This window comes from Mus musculus, chromosome 5 (genome assembly GCF_000001635.26).
Source record: "Mus musculus strain C57BL/6J chromosome 5, GRCm38.p6 C57BL/6J".
In the NCBI taxonomy this organism is placed as follows: domain Eukaryota; kingdom Metazoa; phylum Chordata; class Mammalia; order Rodentia; family Muridae; genus Mus; species Mus musculus.
The window spans coordinates 30134492-30161234 of NC_000071.6; the positions used below are offsets into that span (position 1 = coordinate 30134492).

At 41.8% G+C, this 26743-nt stretch overlaps 2 protein-coding genes across 5 annotated transcripts in view; one reads left to right on the forward strand and one right to left on the reverse strand.

Moving 5' to 3' along the window:
• The window catches only part of Hadha (hydroxyacyl-CoA dehydrogenase trifunctional multienzyme complex subunit alpha), a 35558-nt gene extending 15069 nt beyond the window's left edge, over positions 1-20489 (reverse strand). Inside the window, exons 1-8 of the mRNA NM_178878.3 lie at positions 20391-20489; positions 13489-13530; positions 12855-12925; positions 10744-10877; positions 9668-9806; positions 8228-8347; positions 6458-6560; positions 488-610 (exon numbers count right to left, since the gene is read on the reverse strand). Coding sequence (NP_849209.1) covers positions 488-610; positions 6458-6560; positions 8228-8347; positions 9668-9806; positions 10744-10877; positions 12855-12925; positions 13489-13530; positions 20391-20457 — 799 coding nt within the window. The 5' untranslated portion in view covers positions 20458-20489. The remainder of the gene's footprint in view (positions 1-487; positions 611-6457; positions 6561-8227; positions 8348-9667; positions 9807-10743; positions 10878-12854; positions 12926-13488; positions 13531-20390) is intronic.
• A 272-nt stretch (positions 20490-20761) lies between these two features.
• Positions 20762-26743, forward strand: part of Hadhb (hydroxyacyl-CoA dehydrogenase trifunctional multienzyme complex subunit beta) — a 29341-nt gene continuing 23359 nt past the window's right edge. Inside the window, exons 1-2 of one of the 4 annotated variants that reach the window (XM_017320829.2) lie at positions 21105-24174; positions 25437-25557. The gene's annotated coding sequence lies outside the window, so the exon portion shown is untranslated. Of the gene's footprint in view, positions 20896-21104; positions 24175-25436; positions 25558-26743 lie in introns of those variants that run through there. The other 3 variants (NM_001289798.1, NM_001289799.1, NM_145558.2) reach the window with 3 other exon arrangements.

Here is a 26743-nt window from a genome sequence, read left to right on the forward strand (position 1 = left end):
CTGACTGATCTTCTAGAGGTCCTGAGTTCAATTCTCAGCAACCACATGGTGGCTCACAACCATCTGTAATGGGATCCAATGCCCAATTCTGGTGTGTCTGAAGACAGCTACAGTGTACTCATATACATAAAATAAATAAATCTATCTTTACCAGATGGCTTTGCTGTTAGTATTAAGTTGAGGATTTGTCCTTGAGGCAGAATTGTCCCCTCTAAGGCTTACTCCTAATGTGCTTCTCTTCCTCTCCCTCCCTCCTGGTTTTCAGAGACAAAGTTTCTCTGAGAAGCTTTGGCTGTCCTGGACCTTGCTCTGTAGACCAGGCTGGCCTCAAATTTACAGAGAGCCGCCTGCCTCTGCCTCCCAAGTGCTGGGACTAGAGGTTTGTGCCAATACCACCCAGCATTTTTCTCTTTCTTTTGAGGCAGGGTCTCAAGTAGCTTAGGGGCAGGCAGAAGCTCTGCTGTGTGCTGTTAACAAAGCCACTTACTTTCCACAAGGCCTTTGCTCTGCTTTGCAGAGACTTTCCGATCAGCCAGGCCTTTGGCAAAATTAACTGCAACTTCCTCTAGGTATTCAATTGTCCTTTCTTCTGGTGATTTTATTCCTGGTCCTGTAAAAACAAAATAAAACAACAACAACAAAATGATTGCAAGTACTTGATTGTAAATCAAGCTTGAACCAGTCCTATGCAGATAAAACCTGTGGCAGGAAGGCTCCCACACTTCCTTCAGTGATGATCAGTGATGTGGAAGCATAAGCCAAATAAACTCTTTCCCCCCCAAGTTACTTTGGTCACGGTGTTTCATCACAGCGACAGTAACGCTGACGAAGACAGCAACCAAGTTCCCATTTATGGGAAGCTTCTGCCAGCTTGTGAGCCTGTTGGAAGCAGAAATTAGGTTATGTGTAGCTCAGTGGAGTGTATGATTAGCATGTATGAGACCTGGTTCTATCCTTAGTACCACCAAACAAACAAAACAAACAAAAAATGGTGAAGCTGAGAAATCTGAGAAGAGAAGTTACAGGGCGATGTTACAGGGCACAACCAGGCTGTCTGCATGAACTGCACTGGGGAAGGCGCTCGAGTACAGAAAGGAGTGTACCCACTTTAAGTACTCTGGAAACAAAGTCTCCAGAGGGAGGAGTCTACTACAAAGACATCTGTCTTGTTCTGAACCAGAATGGAGAAGAAGAATCAGAACTAAACCTTTAAACCAAAGCTCAGAGAGGTCCCAGAAGTCAACCCCTCATCATCCTGCAGCCTTGGCAGCCGAGGCCGAGGACTCTGTAGGCAGAGTGCTCCCGAGCATGTGCTCCACATCAGGGCCACCCAGAGGGGCCCCAGCTAGCACTGCTCAGCACGTTCCCGACGGACAAGTATCCAAGCCAGGGAAGATCACCAGAGAGACAGGAAGAGAACAGACGCCAGCACAGGACTGCGAGTGGCCTAGACCTTCTGGGATGGAGGTCATCCTACTAGGCAAAGAACTGTGACCAACTGAGGCACTCCCTGAGGGCTACGCCTTCCTTATACCACACTTGGAATGTGGCCAGTCCTCACTCCACATCACACTCCTCAGGGGAGGCATAGGCAAGGTCACAGGTTACGGGCTGGCTATGCTCTCATACTGCCATTCTGAGCCCAGATACCCTTCCCTCCTTGGTCTTTTTACCTTAGGGCACCAGCGGACACCTTCTTAATGAGAAAAATGAGAATATTAAAGATCCTTTGCCCTATGACCAAGCCATCTTTTCTGCCAGGCTCCATAAAGCCTGTCTGTTCAAGGCTTCTTCAGCAGTGAGATGCCTCACAACCTCCTGTAACTGTGGCTTCATGGTAGCCAAAGGCCTCCTCTGGCCTCTAAAGGCACATGCACATACATATGGGCACACTCATACTCAGATACACATGTGAACATAAATATTAAAAAAAAACAAAACTAAAATAAACCCTAAAGCCATCTAAGCCAGAAAGAAAAACACAACAAAAGAAAACAAAAAACCCGAGAGCCTTCCAACCCCATATATAACTTTGTGGTTAGTTCTGTTAGGTATTTAAGTAAGTAAGAAGAAATATCAATTCTACACAAAGTATTCCAGAAAACAAGAGAAAGGAAAACTTTACAACTCATTTTATGAGGCCAGCACTGCCTGACACTAACACCGTGCAACTACTGTAAGAAAACATAATTATCCATGAGACCATTCATTTTTTTATCAGGCACAAATATTATTTATAGGTGATCAAGCCAGTAATTTATAAACAAGATACTGTGTTATATCTAAGAGGAGTTTATTCCTGGGCAAACACTGGCTCAATATTAAAACAACAACAACAACAACAAATTCAGTGCAATTGACACCAAGAAGAAAATCAATCATCAGATCACTGTGATCCAAACCACGACGACATCTGACAAGATTGACACCGCTCTTAGCAAACTGGGAGAAAAGGGGCATCCAGGACAACCTACAGCTGCCGCCACACTCATGATAAATCCTTCCTCTCCTCTGGGACTGGGAGTGAACTGTGTGCCCCCACCATTCCTGTCCAGCCCTGAACAGAGGTCTCAGCCATAGCAAAATCCAGAGAAGGAAACAAGCGGCACTCAGATGGGGAAGGAAGAAGGCATGCTGACTAACTGTCACAGAACATGGCAGCATATGTAGAAAAGCCTTGGTAATCCACAAAAAAATGCTCGCAGACTTAATGAATTAGCTTATTAAAATCACACAACAAAAGGTTCATGCCCCCAAATTCAATTACATTTCTACAGACAAGTATTTAATGCAAAATAAAGCATATTAGCCTAAAGCTATGCAATAACTAGGAGTAAACTGAAATGGTCACTGAGAAGTCGAGGTACAAACACTGCTGAGAAACTGAGCTCGTCAGCCGAGGAGACGACGCTGATGGCTTAACATGTGTGGTGGTTTGAAACAGCCCAGCCCATGGGCAATGGCACTGTTAGGTACAGCCTTGTTGGAATAGGTGTGGACTTGGGGGAGGAAGAGGGTCGCTGGTATGTGGGCTTTGAGGTCCTAGGCTCAAGCTCTATACCATGCACAAGAGACCTTCTTTCTAGCTGATGGCAGAAGACAGTCTCTCTCTTTCTGAAGGATCAAGGTATAGAACTCTCGGCTCCTCCAGCACCATGTCTGCCTGCACGCTGCCACGCTTCCCGCCATGATAATAATAGACTGCACCTCTGAAACTGTAAGCCAGCCCCCAGTTAACTGTTTACCCTTATAAGAGTTGCCTTAGTCATGGTGCCTCTTCACAGCAACAGAAACCCTAAGACAATATTCTAATAAAAATTCTAGCAAGTATTATTATATCTATAATCTTTGTAGGTATGATCATATTGAATACAGAATTTATATTCAAATGTAAAGCAACTATTATAGAAAAAATAATTTTGAATGAATAGAGCATAGTTGGAGAAATACGATATCTGATAAAGCAATTGTCAAGACCACATTGTGCTGTTTCGAGAGGGGGTTGGTTAACTGAAAATAGAATATATAGTTGACCTATTACCAAGATGCCACTGTAGTTCACTGGAGAAAAAATAATTTTCCTTTTTTTTTTTAATTGAGCCAGGGTCTCTTAAAGTAGTTCTGTATGTCCTGGAACATGCTATGTAGAACAAGGTAGCCTTGACCTCAGAGATCTACTTGCCTATGCTCTGATTAATGGTATATACCACTATGCCCAGCTAGAATAATTTTCTTAAAAAGTGTTGCAGAACATTGGTATTTGTATGCAAAGGAATAAAGACACTCATGTAAATGTTAACCTAAAATGGATCACAGACCAATGTTCAAGAGAAAAAACAAGAATAGTTTCAGAAGAAAGCACGAGAAAAAGGTGCTTGTTTCAGGAAGTGAAAAGAGAAGCTGCTGACTGGGAGAAACGATCCTCAAGTTACATATTTGGCAGAAGACTTCTATTCTGATGTAGTAAGAACTCTGAAAACACAAACAAAATGATTTGAACATATATGGGAAGCTGTTGGGGTAATCTTCCTTCACGTTGTGTGAAGGTATGTCTGTGTTTTTCCAATTGCTAGTTTGTACCAGCAGAGAGCTAAGTGCGGGAAGGGCTTTGGTACTGTCATTTCTATGGTTCATTACCAGGTTTTCTGTTTTATAAAGTATGAATGTCCTTCTTTACCTGTTTAAAGGCAATTGAGATGAGAAATGTTATCAGAGGTTGTCTCACTGCTGATTTGTTGTAATAAAGAGCTGTGGGTCAAAACCTTGGGCAGAAAGAAGAGGGCGGAACTTCTGGGCAGAGGAGTGACACAGGGAGAAGAAAGAATCAAGAGTGGACGTGGAGGGAACAGACACAGACTGCAGCAGCACAGAGCTAGCCATGACGGGTCGCAGGCTAGACAGCTGGATTAAGTTAGATGTTCTAAGTGGGAGACTGCCCCAGCAAAAGGCCTAAGCTCTAAACTGTAATAGAAGTCTTGTGTTACACCAGAGAATGGTACTGTTCTTCTAGAGTTCTTGATTTTCAGTTCCCAGCAACCACAGGGTAGCTCAAAACAATCTATTCTAGAATCTGTTGCTCTCTTCTGGTGTGCAGGTGTACATACAGATAAAGCACTCACATAAAATAAAAAAAAAAATCTTAAAAGAAGTCTTGTGTCATTATTTAAACTGCTGGTAGGTCTGTAGAAAGGTCCACTATAGGAAGCAAATTAATACAAAGGCTACCCAAGTCTAAGACTAAAACCATGCAACCTGGTTGGAAACCTGAAGTCTCATGCTGATAGAATAAAACCCAGTAATTACTTCGGGTAACAGGTGGGTGGTCTCTTAGGAGATGAACACACACACAGCACACAGACTACCAATCCACTCTTCAGTGTTACTCAAAAGAAAGAAACCCTATGTCCACATAAAGGCTTCTGAATCAATGCTCACAGCAGCTTCATTCAGAATAGTCTCAAATTAGAAACTACACGAAGTTCATCTTTTGGTGAATGGATAAACAAACTATGGTGTATATATAATAAAACAGCCCTCAATAGGAAGGATCACCCTGGGTAGGCAGATGACTCAGCAGATAAAGTCCAATGCCACCAAGTCTGAGGTGTGAGTTCAATCCCAGAACCAACTCCTAGATCCTCTGACAGTATGCTGTGGTGTGTGTGTATATATATATATACACACACACATAACACATGTAATAAGTAAGTGTAATAATTTTCAGAAGGAACAGATTATAGATATATGCAATAACAATAATGTATTTCAAAAGCATGCTAAATGAAAGAAGGAACAAAAAGCTACATTTTAGAAATGTTTTACTGTTGTAGAACTTATATAACTATGTATATTTGTTAAAACTCAAACTGTCCATTGAAAACTGGAAAATTACATACATATCTTTAAAAAAAAACTACCTTGAAATTTGATGTACAAACCCTTTGTGTGCATGTGTGTACATGTGTGTGCATGCAAGTGTGTATATGCATGCCACAGGATAACTGGGAGGAGTCAGTTCTTCCACTGTGTGGATCCTAGAGAACAAACTCAGGTCTCTGGGTTTTGTGGCAGGTGCCTTAGCCCACTGAGTCATCTCAATAGCTCCTGTTTGTTTTTCTGAGTCAGGGTCTCACTATGTAGCCTTGGAACTCTCTGCACCATGTAGCTCAAGGTAGTTCAAACTTATAGTCCATTTGTCTCAATATTCTAAGTGCCGGGATTCTAGCCATGAGTGACCACACTAAGCCTTAAGTTATTGCTCAATGCTGATACTTAAGAAGTGTATATTTTAGAGGTTCCTATTGCCACCAGAAGTAGATATCTTTTGCTAGCATTCTGAGGTTGGGTGTTCTGTGTGTTTACTGTATTATTTAAATCCACAGGGAGAGATGCAGCTCACTGGCCCAGCATGCAGAAGACCCTGGTTTAATCCCACACACTCCAGGCAAAAATAAAAACAACAAAACAAAGACCCTCCACCAGAGAGTGAAGGAGGCTTACACATGGATAGGAACACAGGTAACTACACTAATAACTGAACTGATTGATTCTTGTATTGTTGGTATCCAGATAATCAATAAAGTAAATATAAACCAGCGTGGGGATAAAAATGATTATTAGCTCTTAGAAAATGTCACTCCTGGTTGGTTGTTGGTGGTGCACGCCTTTAATCCCAGCAGTTGGGAGGCAGAGGCAGGTGGATCACTGAGTTCGGAGTTTGAGGCCAACATGGTTTGCGGAGCAAATTCCAGGATGGCACGGGCTACCCAGAAAAACCCTGTCTCATCCTGTCCCCTCACCTCCAGCCCCGCAAAAAGGAAAAAGAAAATGTTTCTCCTCAAAAATCATTACTTCTTTCTTAAGAGTTTTGAGTTTAATCCTAATATTCAAGAGATCAAGTCCTCCAGAAAACAAACAAGTCTATATGACCAAAATTCTGACTCATGTTAACACTTACCCAGCGGTTCCACCAACTGGTCAACCAGTCCCATTTTCTTTGCTCTGTCTGCACGAATGTTCCTGCCAGTCAGCATCATGTCAAATGCAGCAGGCACACCCACCTAACATGCAAGCAAGAGACGAAGCACAGGGGATGAGGGTGGGAGTTAGTTACAAATCATCACGTAAACAGACTTTAGAGGAAACGTGGGGCTGGAGAGATGCTTAGCGGGTCAGGTGCTTCTGTCAAGCCTGACAGCCTGGGTTTAACAGCTAGGACTCTCGTAGCAGAAGGAGAGACCGACTCCTGAAAGATGCCCTCTGCCCTCCACATGCAGAGGATACCTGTGCATATACATCCAATATAAACCAATAAATGTAATAAAGTTTTCTAAAAAAGGAGAAAAATCAAACCAGTTTTATGTTCTTTTATTAGTAAATTAAAACTTATATACTAATATGTTTTTAAGTTTTGAGATTAGATACTCATCTGAAGAAGAAAATGTCATTATGGTGTCTTTGGCATGCATAAAACCATGGGTTTAAGTCTCAGCATCCCTATTTCCCAAAATTCCAATACTGGAACTATAGTGCAGACTCTGAGATGAGAGACTTGCTACTTTTACAAAGGCTTCAGAAAGAAGTTTGAGTTTAACAAAAATGCAGCTCATCTGATACAGTATTCTAGAAATTCTGCTTTCTAGCCAGGTGTATTGTTTGTTCTATAATCGCAGATCTTGGAAGGCTGAAGCAGGAGAATCATTGACTCAAGTCCTGTCTGAATTGCAGAGAAGACTCTGACTCACAACAAAACAACAACAACAACCCCAACAAAAACATCTGGGTATGGAGGCATATGCCTTTAATCCCAGCACTCAGGAGGCAAGAGGATCTCTTCTGGGTTTTAGCCCAGCCTGGTCTATACTCCAGGACAGTCAGAACCATAGAGAGAGACTGGCTCAAAAACAAACAAACAAATCCAAAAACAAATAATGAAAGAACTTCTAGCAATGTAAGCAAAGAAATACAACAAAACTTTTTATGTCAAGATATCTTCTAGACATTTCTTATAAAGAGATGTATATGATTTTAATTACTATTTTGGTATGTGTTATTCCAGCACTTGGGAGGGTGAGGTGGGGGAGATGGACAAGAGTGTGAGGCCAGTCTAGGCTACGAATGAGGCTTCTGAAACCACATCAAAACCAACCAAATGAAGTAAAACCCTCCCTTCCCACTCTAACTTGTATGAACTTCTTGTGCAGTCTCTCTACTGAGCCCTCTTCACTGAGGAGTCTACAGAGCTAGAAGCTCCAAGGCTCAGTGCCTTCTAAATAGGAAATTTCTCTGCAGCTTCTAGGTATGACTCTCCTTAGAAATTCAAAAGCTTATTGTGCCTTTTTTGGTCCTTTGAATACAGCAAGGAGATGGTCCAAATCAGAGAAGGACAGGAAAGTTCTGTCTCTTACTTAGCATGAACTATGACACATGGTTTTAAAAACCTATTAAGAGGAAGAACAAATTAATGTTCTAGAAAAGTAAGACAGTAGCTTATCGTCTTTACACTTCATAAGGGACTAACGAAGACTGATCAACAATTCTGTAGGACTGAAAAAATAAGTATCAGGAGCGAAAAAAAAATCTCTCAATGACCGTCTACATTGCTAACTTACTTGGTTTCTGAATCCTTCATTGAGTGTCTATCTTATATATTTTGTACAAGATGGATAAAGGAGTATTTATGTACAGCAGTGTCAAGCTCATGGTATTGGGGTAATCTTAAACTCACCATTTTGGGCAGTCTCTGGGTACCTCCGGCTCCTGGTAAGATCCCCAGCAACACTTCAGGGACACCTAATACTGTTTTTCTGTCTTTTGTTGCTATTCTGTATTGGCATGCTATGGCAAGCTTCAAACAAATCAAAAAAAATCAGAATGTCAGAAAATTTAACTGGATCATGTTGGCACCTAGGTTGGCAGGTCTAAAGATTATTTATAGAGCAGAATGTACCACAAAATTAACCATGATTCCTTAGGCTGACATCTGGCACTCTACAATCTACCTTTTCTATCTGTTTTCATAATTTATTAGCCCCCTTTTAGGTTGCTATTCGTCTTAAAAATATTTTGATGGCAATGGACTTTACCAATTAAAAAACTCAAGCCAGAAGTGTACTTCCATAGTTCTGGCTACACAAGATGCCGAAGCAGGAGAATTGTCTGAGACTATGAGTTTGAGACTAGCTTCAGCAACATAGCAAGACCCTTGTCTTATAATCAAAAGCAATAATAACTAACAATTTTCCTTAAGTCTTATTAACAATGACCCAGCTGGTAGAACCAGCTGCCTGTGTGGCCGAGGCAAGAGGAATCTCAGAGATGACCTCTTCCGATCAATCGGGTATACTTGCAGTCTCCCGACAGGCCTTGCTTCCTGTTGCTTTTGAATACAACTACACTGTATATGGAATACTTCTGAAACCATTTTCTTGTTAATCAAATTCTTTTGTGGATCAGGCCCAGGTTTCTTTTATTAATGTATCTAAAAATCCCAGCATACAGTCCACCATGTGATATATGCTCAATAAATGTCTTGTTTTCCTCTTTTTTAAAACACAGTACAATCTAGTAAGAATCTCTTCTCTCAGCTGGTCATGGCACACACCTTTAAATTCAGCACTTGGGAGGCAGAGGCAGGCAGGTCTCTCTGAGTTTGAGGACAGGTTGGTCTACAGAGTGAGATCCTGTCTCAAAAATCAATAACAAAAGCTCTTTAATCTTATTTTGAAGAGTTTTGCAGATTGAAAACTCTTCAATGCTATCTTTACTACTCACAAGAAACTATATGTCTGTGTCTGTCACACGTGCACGGGTGCGCACACACATAACTTTGTAAGTAAGACTCAGCCAACTTAACATGAATTCGGGTCACACTTCCGGATCTCTGCCCTGTGACCCTGAAGCAGGCACTCAGATGTGAGAAGGCCTTCACAGATGTGGTACACACCCCCACTGTAAATGGAAGTAGCATTCCCTGGCTTACTGTCTGCTGTTAATTACCGTTTCTCAAGAATTAAAAATTAAAACCATTCAGGCATTTGACAGCTGAAAATAAAATCACTTCTACTCAGAAAACTGTTCTTTTGCTGTTTTTAGGTAAAACGGTAGCCTAAAGGGCTCTGGTGGCAGTGAGTGGGAAAGCCTGAACAGCTCTGGAATACTTCTATACCTCAAGTCCTCCTCCCAAGCAGGATCCACTGATGGCGGCCACAACGGGCTTTGGGGACTTTTCAAGTTTCTCAAACATTCTCTGACCTTCCTGTGATATTCGTGTTGCTTCTTGGGGGGTTGTACAAGAGGATAGCATGCTGCAGTATCGACAGAAAAGAAAAACACAAAAGGAGAGATGAGACTGTGGCCTATTTTGTATAATATTTCACCCACTATATACTTATCTCAATGTATATCAATATTTGGCAATGAGTCTTCAAACACAGAATGGAACAGGTTACACAATTTACTTTGCTCTGTAACAAACTATTGAGCACAGAGTTCTAACGAGAACATCACCTGGTAAATATTCTCACTGTCAGACTAGACAGTTCTAAGGTTATACTCTGGGTCTAGTTACTCTCTTTGAGCTATTTTGTAGTCTTTACTTGCCAGACATGTCTGTTTTCCTACTGACTTGTAGCTTGTTTCAAATGCTTCCTTATCTGCCTGCACACAGGCCTGATTATTCTTCTCCACTGGTCCTTATGAATGGAGTAGGATTTCTTTAGTATATACACCTGGATAAGAGGATGTGGCTGGAACGTATGTATTGCCCCCACACCTTGTGTGGATGTACCGCACGTGTGCTCACCTGTGCGGGCACATGTGGAAGCCAATGTCAGGTGGTTTCTTCACGTCTTACTTTTGAGACAAAGTGATCCATCAGACTCACTGTGCCCAGGTTTCTCATGGATGCTGGAATTCTAGTTCAGACTCTTGGCTGAGCAGCAGGGTTTTACCCACAGAGCCATCTCCCCAGCCCGTGCACTTTCAATTTTGCTAAGTACTGCCAAACTGCGCTGTAAATGTTTGCTGGTCTGATGGATGAAGACTAGGCAGTCATTCTTGGTTAACTTAAGAAAGAGCTGTATTTAGTCATCTATGATTTAAGCAACAAATCCCTTATTTCATGAACTTTATTATACCCTGGAAAACAACTGAAAAAAAACCAACCTTTGGGAGAATTTACTTCTATCTTATTTTAGAGAAGGTATTATTTAAAAAATACATAATTAAGCAGGATAAACTTACTTGATGTCAGCCCCTGCGACAAAGCAGCCAGGCTTTGATGAGATAAGGACAGCACTCCTGATTTGGTCGTTGGCCCAGATTTCGTTCATGACTTCTATGAACTCTGACTGTACTTCTTTATTCAATGTATTTACCTACATGAGAAAGAGCTACATCTAAGGGTTTAAACTGGAAATTTCACATACATACACAATCACTGTCAAGTCTGTTTATGCAGCAGACACATATTGCTAGAAGAAAAGAAAAGAAAACAAAACAAAACTAAAACACAGACCGACCAAACCCCCCTAAAACCCTCAGCTTTCAGGTAGCTTTAGTTAATTATTAGTACCCCTCCCTTTAACAATGGGTCTCACAAGCTGGAGGAATGCAGGGTGGTTAACTGGCTGGCCATGCAAGTCCAACAACCTGAGCTTGAGCACTGAATCCGATGTAAAGGTGGGAGACGAGACTTAGCTTCACTCTCACCCCCAAATACATCAATACAAACAAAAGTGAGGTGGTCTCAAATAGGGACAGCCAGCATTGGCCTTACTTCTGATCCTAGTACTTAAGAGGGCAGAGGAGCCGGGCAGTGGTGGCGCGCACCTTTAATCCCAGCACTTGGGAAGCAGAGGCAGGTGGATTTCTGAGTTCAGGGCCAGCCTGGTCTACAGAGTGAGTTCCAGGACAGCCAGGGCTACACAGAGAAACCCTGTCTCAAAAATAAATAAATAAATAAATAAATAAATAAATAAATAAATAAATAAGAGGGCAGAGGAAGGAGAACTGCTGCAAGCCTATGGCTTGTCTGGTATACACACAAAGTTCCCAGTGAGCCCCATCTCAAACAAACAAACAAACACCCTAAAAATAAAAACAAGAATGTGAGTTTGTAGTCCTAAGAGTTTGGATCATATGCAGGATATAAGCAAATCTACAAATATTTATTGGTGGTTGTGGGGAACCTATAGAACATTAAAAAAAAAGGGATTAAAATTAAACATTGTATGGATTTCACTTTGTAAATATATTCAACTTCAGAAAATTAGGTTAAAAAAATCAAATCTGAATCACTGGTTAGTTAGTATTAGCCTAACTCTAGTGAAGAGACGGGCGCCAATTACGCTAATCTGTAGTAGCTTTAGGTGTTTTCCTGTACAGATCCTCCTATTTCCTACAGGGTTTTATATAGCCCAGGCTAGCCTTGAGCTCTGTAGCTGAGGATGACCTAGACTTCTTTCTATTTGTATCTCTCGGGTGTTGTGAGCCACCATGCTTGGCTCAAAATCTCCTATTTCTATAGGCCCTGGTTATAAGACTTAAAAAAAAAAAAGACACCTTTATATTTGAAATGGGGGGAGAATGAATTCCTGCGGAATTTTGCAACTCTTGGCAAAAGATGGAGGTACTGCTTCCTGCACTGTTGAACTTGCCAAGATCCAGGTTCCATTTTCACGGAACCTGATTTCTAGCACGTGGACTGTCCGGGTCATTCAATCCCCCAGGAGGCTCAAGAGCCAAGTATCCACAGTTACCCCAGACAGCCATGAACTTGAACAATGACTCTTTCAGTCTCCATATTTACCCCAGCCGTCCTACTGTGAGTAATGACTCTGTCAGGCAGTAATGAGGTGGATAAAGTCTTATCAACAACGTATTCATCCTCATTCTATGTAACAACAGAAGGCTAGTTTTATTAATCTTGATACCTAGAAGCAACAAGAAGGAATTATTTTTTTTGTGTCCTGTCTGTTTCTGAGATAGGGTCTCACTAAGGGGCTCTGGCTGTCTGGAAGCTATAGAGATCCACCTGCCTCTGCTTCTCCAACCAAAACATCACCAAGAAGAACTTTTTTTCCCTTGTTTTGGGACAGAGTCTCACTATGGAGTTCTAGCTGACCTGGAACTTGCTCTGTAGACCAGGCTAGCTTAGAATTCACAGAGATCTGCCTGCCTTTGTTACTACCCATGGCCCCAAGAAGGAATTCTCATTCAAGAACATCTATGTAACTCACAAAATTTTAAAAATCGTAAGACAAGTCCACTTCAAGTCAGGGAGATTTTATTTCTATGTAGGATACGACTCATAACTGTAGTTGGTAGAAATTAACTAAAGAAAGTTCAAGTACCTTTGAATTGGGTGAGTTAATCCGAATAACTGCCACATCCCCTTTGACGCCATAATTAATATGGGTTCTGGCTAAAAAAGAGAAGACAGATTGGTTTCTAAACATGTTTAGTATAAAAAAACATTTATAAAGTGATGTTAAAATCATATACATACATGCCATTATATGGACTGGACAGTTATATTTAGGCCCGCCACCCCATATTTAGAGATGAACACACACATACATATTCAGAGCTACACACCACACACATATACATACCCATACACACTATTTACTTTCCTCCAACCCCTCCCACCCACTCCCCTTGTTCTCTCAAATTCATGACTTCTTTTACTTTGTTGCTATATATACATATACTACATTATACTACATACATATATATGTACACGTATATATATTTAGGGATATACACACAAATATATACATATTTAGGGATATGTACATATGTATACACACACACATACATACATCAACAAAGAAAGAGGCTATGAATTTGAGGAACCAGGGAAATGTATGGGAGGGGCTGGAAGGAGGAAAATGAATGTACAATAAGATGGGATTATATTATCATCTAAAAGAACAAGAGGATTATAAAGAGCAACGTTAAGTACATAAGCAAGAGTGAACTTACTCAGCAGAGCAGAAGACGTTGTAAAGCTGCGGCAAATGCAGCCTGCAAGACAACAGTGTTTCAAAATTACTTCCTGAAATAGAGTTTCTTTAATATTTGTCAAATCAGAAAAACTGTTTTTATGCCAATAAACTCCTAAATCAGAACAACGTATTCTAATCCATTATTGTTACCTTTTCTTATTTTAATTATCAGGTCAAATGATTAACCAGACAGCAAGTAAGGTAGGGAGAAGATCCCCTCACCCAGGAAAAAAAGGAGGTTGCATCTCTACAATGTGAGTGTGCAAAGAAGGGCTCTGACTGCAAATGGAATTAAGATCGACCTTAATATGGGGACAGTATCATGGATTATCTAAATGGACTTAGTGTAATCACAAAGAAAATCAGAGACATGTGACCGGGACTCAGCTCCAGCTTGCTGAAGGAAGGAGATGAGCACAGGCAGGGACCCCAGGCTGTCTCTAGAACTAGACCATGCAAAGTGATGGGTTTCCCTCAGGGCCTTCAGGAAGAACAGAACCCTGTCAACACCATGTGGGCCTAGTGAGACCCATTTTGGTAGTGCCCTTGTTAGTTCCCCATTTCCTCTTGGGGTTAAACCCGGGTCTATTGTATGCTAGGCAAACACTATACCACTGAGCTAAGTGTCCTCAGCTCAAGTCTCACTAAGGACCTCTGACCTCTAAAACTGCACTGGGGAGGCAGAAGCAAGTGGATCTCTGTGATTTCCAGGCCAGCAAGCGAAAGCATGTCTCCAGCACCCACACTGGCAGAAAGGCTCATAGTGGCCCAGCTCCAGAGAATCTGATGCCCTCTTCTGACCTCCATGGGCACCCACACACGTGGCATACACTGATATGCATACATAAATAAAAATAAATAGATAAATTTTTAAAAACAAACAAAAGAAGCCACCAGGCATGGTAGTGCATACACTGCATCCCAGCACTAAGGAGGCAGAGGCAGGAGGATGTCTGTGAGTCTGATGCCAGCCTACTTCACACAGTGAGTTCCAGGTCACCCATAGCTATATAGTGAGACCTTGTTTCAAACAAACCAAACCAAACCAAACCAAACCAAACCAAACCAAACCAAACCAAACCTAACCAAACCGTGAAAACAGAAGGCAAGCACTGTCTATAAAGGAAACACTCTATGTCACACTTTGCTGGTTTAAGCACATCTAACTGAAACTGCTTTCCACCAGTAACGTTCCCAATCTCTGCCTAACAAACTCCACTCTGTTCTCTGCTGCTTACTAGTTGATCCTTATCATCTAACTTGTTTAGTTCTTCAGAGGGACCACAAAGAGATCCCATCATATGGCCTTAGCCATTTTGGTTCTAATTATTACTTTGCTCACTGGATGCCTTTGGCAAGCAGCCCCAACACTACAGGAAAAGCAGCCATTAAGACAGTAGCCGGACTCACAAGATGGTCCACATGCTATCATTCCTTAGCATTTGGGAGGCAATGAGACTCAAAAGATCATAGGTTCAGAGCCCGGGCAATCTGTTTTTTGTTATTGTTGTTTTGGTTTGGTCTTTATTTGAGATAGGGTTTCACCGTGTAGCCCAGGCTAGGTTGGAAATAAACACACACACATACACACACAGCCCAGTATGACCTTGAATTCTTGGTTTCATGATTTTCCTACCTTAACCTCCCAACTGCTAAGAGTTTTGTTTGGCCACTATAAAGTCTTAGCTGGTCTAGAAGAACTTGTTATGTAGATGAGGCTGGCCTTGAACTCAAAGCTATTCATCTGTCTGCCGTGATTAAGAGAGTACCTATCAAGGCTTAGTGCTGAGGGTTACTAAACCCAAAGATATAAGCTAGAGAAGTGCTCTACCACTGAGTTACATCTAGTCCCTAAGACTATCTCCTAACTGACACTAGGTATTTTATTTCAAAATAATTTTTGAGGAAGGCCAGCTGTATTGGTTGGCTGTGAATAACTCTGTCTGGCTTAGTATATAATTCCCATACTCCCTCCTCAGAGTATGGGAAATCTACTGTTTTGCTGCTAAGGATTATCCTGTCCAGAGTTCTAATTAACTGCACTTTGGGGAATCTTAGACCTGCCTTTCTCATGTCAGTCACATCAGTGTCATGACCCCTCCCACACGCAGCAGTCAGTTCTAATTCAGGACTGGGCTTTTCTCTAACAGTGACGAGGACTGGATCCTCTGCGTGCAAGCACACAAGAGTGGCCCAGTGCAGGGTCTTTCCAGCTAGATTCTAGGTAGAAGACAGGGAATCTAAGGGGAATTTTGGACAAACATTAAATTTGTTTGAGGCGTTGTTCTATAGCCCCTCCATCCTAAAGGCTTGTGTCTACCCTGCTCTAAGCAAGCTTTAGGTGATAAGCAGGTTGTTCTGGAGTAGCTCTGAGGCAACATCCCCTAAATGCAGCTTTTAGGGTTCTTCAGAACACCCTCTTTTTCTCCTTCATCTATACTCATGTTCACCTCAAACCGCCTGTCTATGCTCCTCTCTAATTCTTCACTCCCTTCTCCTGATCACTGAGTCCTAAATTTGCCTGACTATTCTAGGAAAGTTGTCCCTTTCCTTAGTTCCAGAAAAAAAAAAAAAAAAAGACAAATGTCACTTTCTTGATTAAGAGTTACACATGCAAACATCTGTACTCAGAAATGGCAGATGCCTTAAAGCATTGGTTCTCAACCTGGGTGTCTTGACCCCTTTGGGATCACATATCAGATGTGCTGTATGTATATCAGCAGGTATTTACATTATGATTCCCAACAATAGCAAAATTAGTTATGAAGTAGCAATGAAATAATTTTATAGTTGGGGGTCACCACAACATATAAAACTGTGTTAAAGAAGGTTGAGAACCACTGCCCTAAAAATAGTATCAACTAACTAATTACTTATTTCTTAATACTAAAACTTCAGTTCTTGGGGCTGGAGAGACTGCTCAACCATTAAGAGTACTGACTGCTCTTCCAGAGGTCATGAGTTCAATTCCTAGAACCACATGGTGGCTCACAACCATCTGTAAAGGGATCTGATGCTCTCTTCTGGTGTGTCTGTAAACATCTACAGTGTACTCACACACACACACACACACACACACACACACACATGCACATATATACATGAATGTATGTATGTATATACATATCTATAAAAATAAAATAAATAAATCTTAAAAAAAAAAAAAACCTTTCAGTTCTGATCATCAACAAAATGTGCAGGGCCCCCTTTCTTGGTGGAGCTTGCATCCCAGGGCTGCTCCAGGGCATGTGCTGAGGACATGGCACTGAATCAGCTCCTGTTCGGGGGACACAGGTGAATATTTGAAAATAGCTCAGTGTAGACTGTTTGCCCACCACACACACGGACCTAGGTTCAATACCCAGTTCTGAAAATTCAATTGTAAAGTACAAAGTCTAGTGGGAAAGCAGCATGGGATGGGGAATCTACCTAGGAAAGAGTAAAGTATCCCGAAGTAGGAATGGACTGACTGCTAGAGTCCAAGTAGGAAGGGGTGAGGTACAAAGACAGACAGAAGCCTAGCAAAGTAAGTATGTAAGTGATAGAATACAAATGCTGAAACAAATAACAAACCAACCAAACCAACCAACCCACCTAACCAAACAAACAAACAACAAAAAAACAACCTTCAAAAGCAACATGGTTGCAACTTTTTTCCAGGTGAGGTACTCTTAGCCAGCCCAGGCTAGCTAGAACTTGTAATCTTCCTGTCTTAATGGAATGCCCAATTCACAAGTATTTGTATTCCTCAGGGCAGAGTTATTATCTTAAAAATCAAATATTTGTTCTTTAAAGGTTGAAGATGCAAAGTGGGGTGTGGACACACACCTCTGAGGGCAGAGGGAGGCAGACCCCTAGGAGTTCCAGGCTAGCCAGATCTATTGAGATCTTGTCTCAATAAGCAAGCAAACAAATAATAGTAATAAAAAAAGAGCTGGTGCTCATTAGCCTATTGTTAAGCCATTTTAATTCCAGCCGACTAACTTCTCTTTGTGGTAAACACACTCCCACACACTTACACAAAACATACTCTAAACCAACAGAGACAAAAAGCAAAGAGAAAGAGCAGTAAATGAACAAACATTTAAAAAAAATCTTAACGACTATCAATTTAATCAAGCCAAAGTACAAGGTAACTGCTTCTGGAATCCAGCCTTACCCTAACAACAAAGCTTACTATACAGACGCGGTGTGAACTTTAGCCTACATTTTCAGTGCCAGCAAATGCAAAACCTTTGCCCTACTTTCTAATCATCTTCATGTGTAACTCAAGAAAATATCTACAAGGTCATATACAACTATAGTCAGTGGGAAGGGTTGGATTGTGCTGCACAACTTTGAAAACTGGAAACGTTACTTTAGTTTATAGAAATTTATAGCTTTTTCAAAATTCAACCCTGGGACAAGAAGTGAGAGTCAGATTTAAAAATAACTACTAATTGCCGTTCACTTCTTGTAAAATTGTTTTACCACTTACATACTTAGGAATTAGGAAAAGTAGGAATTAAATGGATATTAAGATCAACTTATGACTTTTTTGATAGTCATGTTAGAATAACAGTATTGTACAAGATCTCTTTCACAGTAAGTGCCATAGTTCATTAAGCATTTGGCAATGCCTCCACACACTCTCAGGGTCAAGGACAGACCTGCTGAGTCTAGACTCTAAATAGTAAATCAGGTGTACAGCTAATTTTAAATAGACTTTCCTGCATATTTTTTCAAAGTGCATAAGCTGGTATTAAAATAATCTGTAGCTATAATAGACTACATTTTCTTTTCTTTTTTTTTTTTTCTTTAAAGATTTATTTATTATACGTAAGTACACTGTAGCTGTCTTCAGACACTCCAGAAGAGGGCATCAGATCTCATTACGAGTGGTTGTGAGCCACCATGTGGTTGCTGGGATTTGAACTCAGGACCTTGGGAAGAGCAGTCAGCGCTCTTAACCTCTCTCCAGCTCTAGACTACATTTTCTTAATGAAAAAAAAAATACAACTTATATATTTAGATATGTTTCTATGTAGAAGTATAGGAAAATTTAGCTGTTAGCTTTTTATTACCTATGTAAAATGGATAGATTACAAGTTCTCAGCTATATATAGTCATTGCTTCTAAGGGATAAAAAACTAATAACATTTATTGAGAATGTATGCCTATGTGTTATACCTAATATAACTTCTTTAGATTTAACATGATTGACTCCATTTTACCAATGATAAAGATACTGAAATTAATTCCCAAGGTCACTAGAAGGTAAACTGTAGATTCAAGCCAGATGACAGAGTCCGTATTTAATGCTTTTAATTGCTCCATCATACTACTTCTCCTGTCAAAGAAAAAAAATCACTCTCATTCATTTCACAGATGGGAAAAGAAAGCCCATTTAGATGAAAGGGCAAAGTCAACAGCTAGCTAGTGACAAGAGAACATGTGACCCAATCACCACTCCAGTGCTAACCTGGCTGCCAATTCATGAAAGTACCTTACATCAAATACAGGACCATAGGTGCCTTTTTTCCCCTAAAACTGTTATAAATGTGGAAAAGGAAACACAACCAAGTGCAAACAGGAGACATAGAGATCGATGGATCTTTCTTTCTTTCTTTTTTGGTTTTTCCGAGACAGGGTTTCTCTGTATAGCCCTGGCTGTCCTGGAACTCACTCTGTAGACCAGGCTGGCCCTGAACTTAGAAATCCACCTGCCTCTGCCTCCCAAGTGCTGGGATTAAAGGCGTGTGCCACCATGCCCGGCTCTTTTCTTTTTTTTAAAAGACAGGGTCTCACTGTGTAGCCCTGACTGGCCTGGAACTATGTAGACCAGACAGGAACACAAAGACCCACCTAATATTAAAGGTGAATTAGCACCCAGTCCACTTCACTTTTTTTTTTTTTTTAATTTTTTTTTTTTTTTTTTTTGGTGGGTAGCAATTTTGGCTATTTACACATAATCGATCTATGGAGGTTTTTAAAAAAGTAGAAAAAGATTCAATCAATTAAATGCCAGGGGAGGGTAAGAGAAGTAAATTCTACACGCATCCCTTTTTTTTTGTGAGGAAAATTAAAGTGAATTCACGTTACAAACTAAAGTCTGGGAAGTAACTAGTATCAAGTATGATACACAATGAAGTTACATTTGCCCTTACAGATTTGGGATGTCTGGGAAAAGGCTGTTTTCTAACAACACCCCTTTAACCCTTTCACTGCCAGCTTGAAAAGGAATGCAGTTCCTGGAGCCTGACTGGGAATCGACAGAAATGAGATTAGAAATAGTTTCTAAGTGATCAAAAATTTTTTTCCTCATCAAAATTTCTTTGCCTAAGTCGGAGAACCTCCAGTTTCAACCTTCTATACATTCAAACTAAGATTACTGAAGTGGGAGAGCTGAGTTCTCTGGGGGGGAAAAATGGTTTTGACGGAAAAGATCAAGGAGTGGCATTGATCTGTAAGGCTAGTAGTCAATGTCACCGAGAAGGCTGATAGATATCTCTTATGGCGACTAACATGTAGTAGAGCCTCAAAAATGTGACAGGTCTTACTTAGTCCTCCGAACTTAGCGGTGTCAGGGCCAAGACAAACATTAAGGGAGACAAGAGGGGCGTGAGCTCAGGGCTACAGCAGAGACCTGCGCAAACTGCCAGACTAAGTGGAAAAGACTCAGGAAAGTTAGGGGAGAGCCTGACACTGCCGGAGCAGGGCGAGAGAGGGTGTGACAGTTCCTTTACAAGGACACAGGAAATAGGGTCTCGGAACAGTAGCCCCATTTCCACGGGTCCCGGGAAAGGGGTGGGAGGCAGACAGTGAGAGGCAAACGCTGCTCCCCGCCGCCCCAGTTCCTGAAGGCACTCCGAGACTCTCCCGAGCCCTCTCCAGGCTCACCTCTGGAGCGTAGGATCCTGAAGGCAGAGAAGCGACTGAGACTGCCAATCGCCCGGGACGCCACCATCTTGAGCAGAAGAGGACGAAAGCTCTTCTAGTGGGGGGCAATGGAGCCGAGGGCTTTTCTTTTCTGAGCCTGTCCGGCAGGGTGTCCTAAGTGCCGCCTTACTAAAACGCAGACTCTGAGTTGCCACCCGTCCTGTCGCCCTACCTCTTGCTCTCAACTAAGCGAGCCGAAAGGATGATTTCTCTGAAGGTGAGACTAAGGACCTCCGAGGAGAGGGCGGAGTGTCTGACTTTCTGCTCAGGCGTTCAGCGGGCAGCCCGTAAATGCCGCGGTGATGGCGGGCGGGGCGAGAGGGGGTCCTTGCGGAGCGGGAGCCGCCCCTCGGCGTGGGCGGACGTTTGTCAGTCTGGACTTGACCTTGTTGGCAGCGGCAGTTTTCGCGGACTCTAAGGTGCGGCAGCGCGCTTCTCGGTTTTCTTCTGATTTCCCCACAGGCAGGTGCCACTTTGCTCCCGACTCTTCTCGTCGATGCCCGCGGCCGCTTCCCTTTGCTGTGAGGGTCGAAGTCCCAAGAGCGGGACAGGCTGGTCCAGGCCTCCAGTGCGAACCGCCTCAGGGCGGGCGGTGGTCGCGTTCTCGCGTAGCTCGCGGCAGCGGTGTCTTCTGTCTGCATTTGTCACTTCAGGTTTACGAATGGATTGCGTGTGTGTGAAACGCTGGGCTGTGTCAGAGCGGTGTCGTTTCCCCTGTTGTTGACCTGTCTAGGCAGTCTGGCGGCTGTAGAGATTGAGAACGCGTCGTTAAGTGCGGGTCTCGGGGGTGAAAGCAGCCAAGACAGTCCTCCAGTCTGCTTGGTGATCCAGGGTTCACGGACATTTTCTAACCCAGCAAACATCTGGGCAAACCTGCCACCCCTCACTCTTTTTTCTGTGAAGTAGCCGTAGCTAGTGACTGAGACTGCGCCACAGGTGGTAGAATTAGTCTAGAACCTAAGTCTACTTTTAATTGAGAGTTCAGCTCTTCTGGGCGCCAGGGTGTGAGTTGTTTGTTTTGGTGCTGGAAAGATGAGCCCTGAAATAAACTGATTGTTTTCAAAAGAAAGTAAAGTCAGCTTCCGGTGTGTGCACCATTTTGTTTAATACGCACAAACCCCACGTTTCATTTGCACTTTCGGTGACTTGACAGGCTCAGAAAGATTATAATACCTTCTCTGTGGCAAGCCAGGATTCAAACAGAAGTGGCACTTGCTAGTTAATTGATTATTCTGCCACACAGGAAAGAAATGGCTAAAATGATTCTAGAAAGAAAGGAGCGTCCTGTTTTAAAGCTCTAGTCAAACTAAGTCTTCCACCACCAAGAACACTTTAAGCTGGTACTAAATGACCACTTCGGAGTAAATTGCAAAAAAGGAACCCTTTTCCCATACCACGCCTTCCACTACACCTATTTCATATCCTTTTTTTGTAAAGAGCCACACAGAAAATAGTTTGTTTTGTGAGCCCACCCTGTGCTCTGTTACATACTTGTTTTGTGTTGCCTGCAGCTTTTTATCATTTTTCCTAAACTAGAGATGGAACTGACAAAAACGGAACCATTCACACACATACACGTTGCAACTCTTTGAAGGTGTAAAAACCAGAGCTGGTAGAGATCTTGTTCATATGGGCCCTGGCTTCACAGTTAGCCCTTCAAAATTGGGGGGTGGGGGGTGGAGGGAGGGGGAACGACCCCAAAAAACAAGAAATCATGTGAAAGAAAAACACTTTTATTGAGGGTTTTGGGTTATATTTTGCTAATGCTTGATTTAAAGTGCCTTTTTTTTTTTTTTTTTTTTTTTTGGTTTCCTGCATTCTCGGTGAAATTATGAGATCTATCAAGTACAAAGGTTTTTTTGTTGTTGTTTGATAATTAGCACGTTAGTGCAAAGGCTTAGAGGAGAACTAAGTATATTTATATCTTCACCCACTAATAATAGAAAACACATAAATAAACCTTTCTAGATAAAAGGCAACATACCTGTATTTAGGTGTCTATTTAATTATCTCAACAACTCTAAAACTGTGTACATTTTACTAAAGGGCCAGAAACAGAAACGTTAAGCAACTTGCTTCGGGTCCTACAGCTGCAGTGAGGGAGGCTCTGATTTGCACTTGGAGTCTGTTCTTTGATGTTGTAGTAACTGTCAAGTCACCCCATCTTGCTTTTATATTCTTCACCTACCCTTCTTTCTCTTTTGTCTTCCCATGTGCCTCTGTGCTACCTAAGCCTAAACTACCCAAGTATTGACATGTTTTGAATACTTTTCTGTTAAAATTTCTGTATTTCTGAAGCTTTGTAAATGACAACAAAGGCCAGCCTTCCAATACAGTAGTATAGTTTTTTATTTGTTTTGTTTTTGTTTCGGCTTTTTTAGTCTGGGTCTCTGTATTATGTCCCTCTGGCTGTCCTAGAACTGGCTAATTCAGGCTGGTCCCACACTTATAGAGATCTGCCTGCCTCTGCCTCTTAAGTGCTTAGATTAAAGGCGTGTACCATTATGGTATGTGCTGCCTAGTGTGTATCACCTGGTGTACAGTCTTGTAGTAAGCCTTTAGTTTTTGCATTTTTATTTAATATGCATTATGGATGTCAGTATAAACATGCATATCTTGTTTTATTTTCTCCCAAACTCCTGAATATTCAAGATATATTTATGATACAGATCAACTATTTCTACTGATCTGCATTTATGTTAGTCCCAACTATAAATAGTTCTATAATGAGCATTTCAAGTATTCCTATAGAAACCAATTAGAGGAAATTTAAGATTCAGAATTCACAATCTGGAGCCAGGTCTGTAATCCTAGCACGCAGAATGATAGGCCATAGGTTCAAGGCCATCCTGGGTTAAATAGTAAGTACCAGCCTAACCAAGGCTGCCACACTTAAGCCCTGTCTAAAATAAGAAAACCCCGACTGTTTGTAGTTTGATGGGTAGCACAGGCACCTAGAGGACTAAGTAACCCAGGAAGATGATGAGTTTTAGGCCAGCCTAGGGTTCAGAGCCAGACCTTGCCTCCAAGTAACATGTAAATAGAAGTATTTAAAGATTTTTTTGTTAGTGTGGATATTTTAGTTTGATTGATTCTGGGGATCAAACTCAGGGTACATGATGGAAAAATGCCCTGCCACTGAGCTGTACTCTAAGCCCTGGGGATCTAATTGCTTATGAGAGCTACTAATTTCCTCATTTTTGCTTCTGATCTGCATATCAGGCAGGAACCTGTTAGTTGCAAATCATAGAAAATTCAAGTAGATTAGGGATTTATTAACTTCCGCACCATCAATGGGGGTGGGTTTCAGATAGAATCTGACCAGGGCTATTGTTTTTATTTTATTTTTTCATAAAACTTTTAGTACTGTCTTCTTTTACTGCCAGCTTTGTTCTTGGTAGTATTGTTAATGTTTGTGAAAGGAAAGATTCGTGTTTTAGAACTGTGGAACTCTAAACCTTGAATACTGGACTTGACTGCATCATCCCTACATCTGTACCCATGGTCAAGCCAAGGTGGTTGTAGGCCTTGGTCACGTGAACCTTTAATCTCTGCAGCAATGAACTCTGATTGGTTAAATGCTGGAGTTGGCCTGGATTCCATCCGTGTAACCCTCACTGACAACTAATAGTGGAGAAATGCGTGCCAGAGCAAAATAAGAGATTCCGGCACAGATTGTCCCCTTTGAACTTGAGACAAGCTCTTTGTGGATTATATTAACTCCTTTTTGCTTTATATGTTACAGGTAATTTTCTCTAAATTTATTTTTGTTTGTTTTTCAAGACAGGGTTTCTCTGTGTACCCCTGGCTATCCTGGAATTTACTCTGTAGACTTAGGCTGGCCTTGAACTCATAGAGATCCACCTGCCTCTGTCTACTGAGAGCTGGTGTGCGCCACCACTGCCAGGCACCTCTAAATGAATTCTTTGCTTTTGAACTCAATTTTAGTATTTTTTTGTTGTGTGTATGTTTAAAATGTTTTATTAATCAGTTCTGTTAACTCTTAGTTTATGGCTTCTAGATCCTCCTCATCTAACTAAGCTCATAAAGAGATAATCTCTGGTGTTGGTGGTAGCTTAGGTAGGTAAAGTGTTTGCTGTGCAAGCATGAGAACTGAGTCCCCAGAAGCTGGGTCTTACAGAAAGTTGGTGTGTAGCTTTTTGGGATTGTAATCCCAGCACTAGTAGAGAGAAGAGATCTAGGGATTTTTATTCAGCCAGACTAGCCAATTTATTGACAAATTCCAGGTTTCATGAGAGACCTTATCTCAAAAACTAAGGTGAAGAAGTGATTGACCTATAACCTCTACTTCCTTGTACACATATGCACACACACAGAGACAAACAAAGATGGTTTCTGATTTTTTGTTTGTTTTGAGACAGAGTCTCACTGTAGCTCTGGCTGTGTTAGAACTTACTGTGTAGATCAGGCTGACCTCAAAATCATAGAGGTCTGCCTGGCTCTGCCTCCCAGGACTGGGATTAAAGGAACGTGCTATCTTGGTCCACTCTGGTATTTTTATATTTTTTAATGTTTTAAGATTTTTATTTACATGGCATTTTTTAACTTGTAGTATGAACTATGAATCTTATTTTTCCAAGTGGTTAGTAATTTCCCAGCAAATTTATTGGTCAAGCCATCGTTTCTTCATTTACTTTAAATTCTGTACTTACATATATTATAGATTGTAATATCTTTAGATGTGCTTGTAAGCTGTCATACACTTTCCGAGGGTTAAGAATCTGGGGCTACTTTTCTGGGTTGTTCTGACTGGGGTTCCTTAGGGGCTTGTCATCAGCATGCCGGGCAGGCTGTGGTCATCTGAAGGGTTTCCTACACCAGAGGATCAGCTTCCAAGCTCAGTCACATGGCTGTTGGCAGGAAGCATCCGTATACAGACCTATCCAGACAGGCATCTCTGCTCGCCTGCTGGCGTTCCTTGTAGTGATCTGAGAGACTAAGATAGAAGCAGCAATATTATTTCTCATAGTTTGATTTCCGAAGCAGTGCCATCACTTCTGACAAAGAGCAGTACAGTGTGGGAGGTAATCACACCAGACTACAAAACCAAGAGAGAGATACTGAGGTCAGCTTGGAGGCTGGCCACTACAGCCATTATTCGTAAATCGTAAGTTTTTCTTACTTACTTTTTAAGTATATTTTTTAAAATTAAGAAATTAGGTCAGTGAGGTGGCTGCATTGGTAAAAATGCCTACCACCAAGCCAGAAGGCCTGACTTTGATCATGGAAGCCCTTGGTAGAAGGAGCGCTCTTAATTTCCACAGGTTGTCCAGTGACCTCCATTTGGGCACAGTGGTACATGCACACCACCCCCTAGCTAACAATTATTATTTTTATTAACATTTATTTGGGAGGAAGGCTCATGCCACTCATGTAGAGGTCAGAGGATGTCTTGTAGGGGTTTGCTGTGGTCCTGGAACCTATTTGCAGCTTGTGACTTGGGACCCTGTCTGGGGGCAGTGAGGGAATGAAAAAGGGACAAACACTGAAGAGGTGACAGATGTGTACAGAAAAGCTTGGGTCAAATTGTGCGTACATACTCTGAAGTGACATCCACTGCCACTAGAACTTGGAACCTCATCGTCTCTGTTATGTACAGCACGGGGTGGAGGGTAGTTAGCTTGTCTGAGTGGGAGGTATCCATCTGTAGGTAAAGAGTCTTAGGCTATAAACATACAGGAGGAAGGGAACCTACGGCTGCTAGTTTTGTACACACTGGTCACTCTGTTACACTTGGACCCCCTCCTCACCCCTGCCCCAAGAAAAGCTTTGTCATGCCTCTGAGCTTTCCCGGGGAAGGCTTTGCTACTCTTACCGGGCTAAGGCATTGGAGTCCTTAGCATGGCTATACCTATGTCTAAAATATACATTCATTTGAAGACTTTACTCACTCAGAGCTTCCTCTGCTCCCTGTAGGAGATGGTTCTCTACTTCTATTACCAGTCCTGAGGCTCAAACTCAGGTCCTCATGCTTGGTAGCAAGCACCTTTGACCACTGAGCCATCTCATTAGCCCCTAACAATATTTTTATTTGTATGTTTTGCCTGCATGTATGTAAGTGTTCCACATGTGTGCCTGGTGCCCATGGGGGTCAGAAGAGGGGGTCAGATCTCCTAGAACTGTAGTTATGGATAATTGTGAGCCACCACATAGGTTTTGGTAACCGAACCCAGGTCCTCTGAAAGAGCAACAAGTATTCTCAACAAATGAGCCATCTCTTCAGCTCCACCATAACAGCCAGCCAGCCAACCTACCTACCTTCCTTCCTTTCTTTTTTGTAGCACTAGCTGACT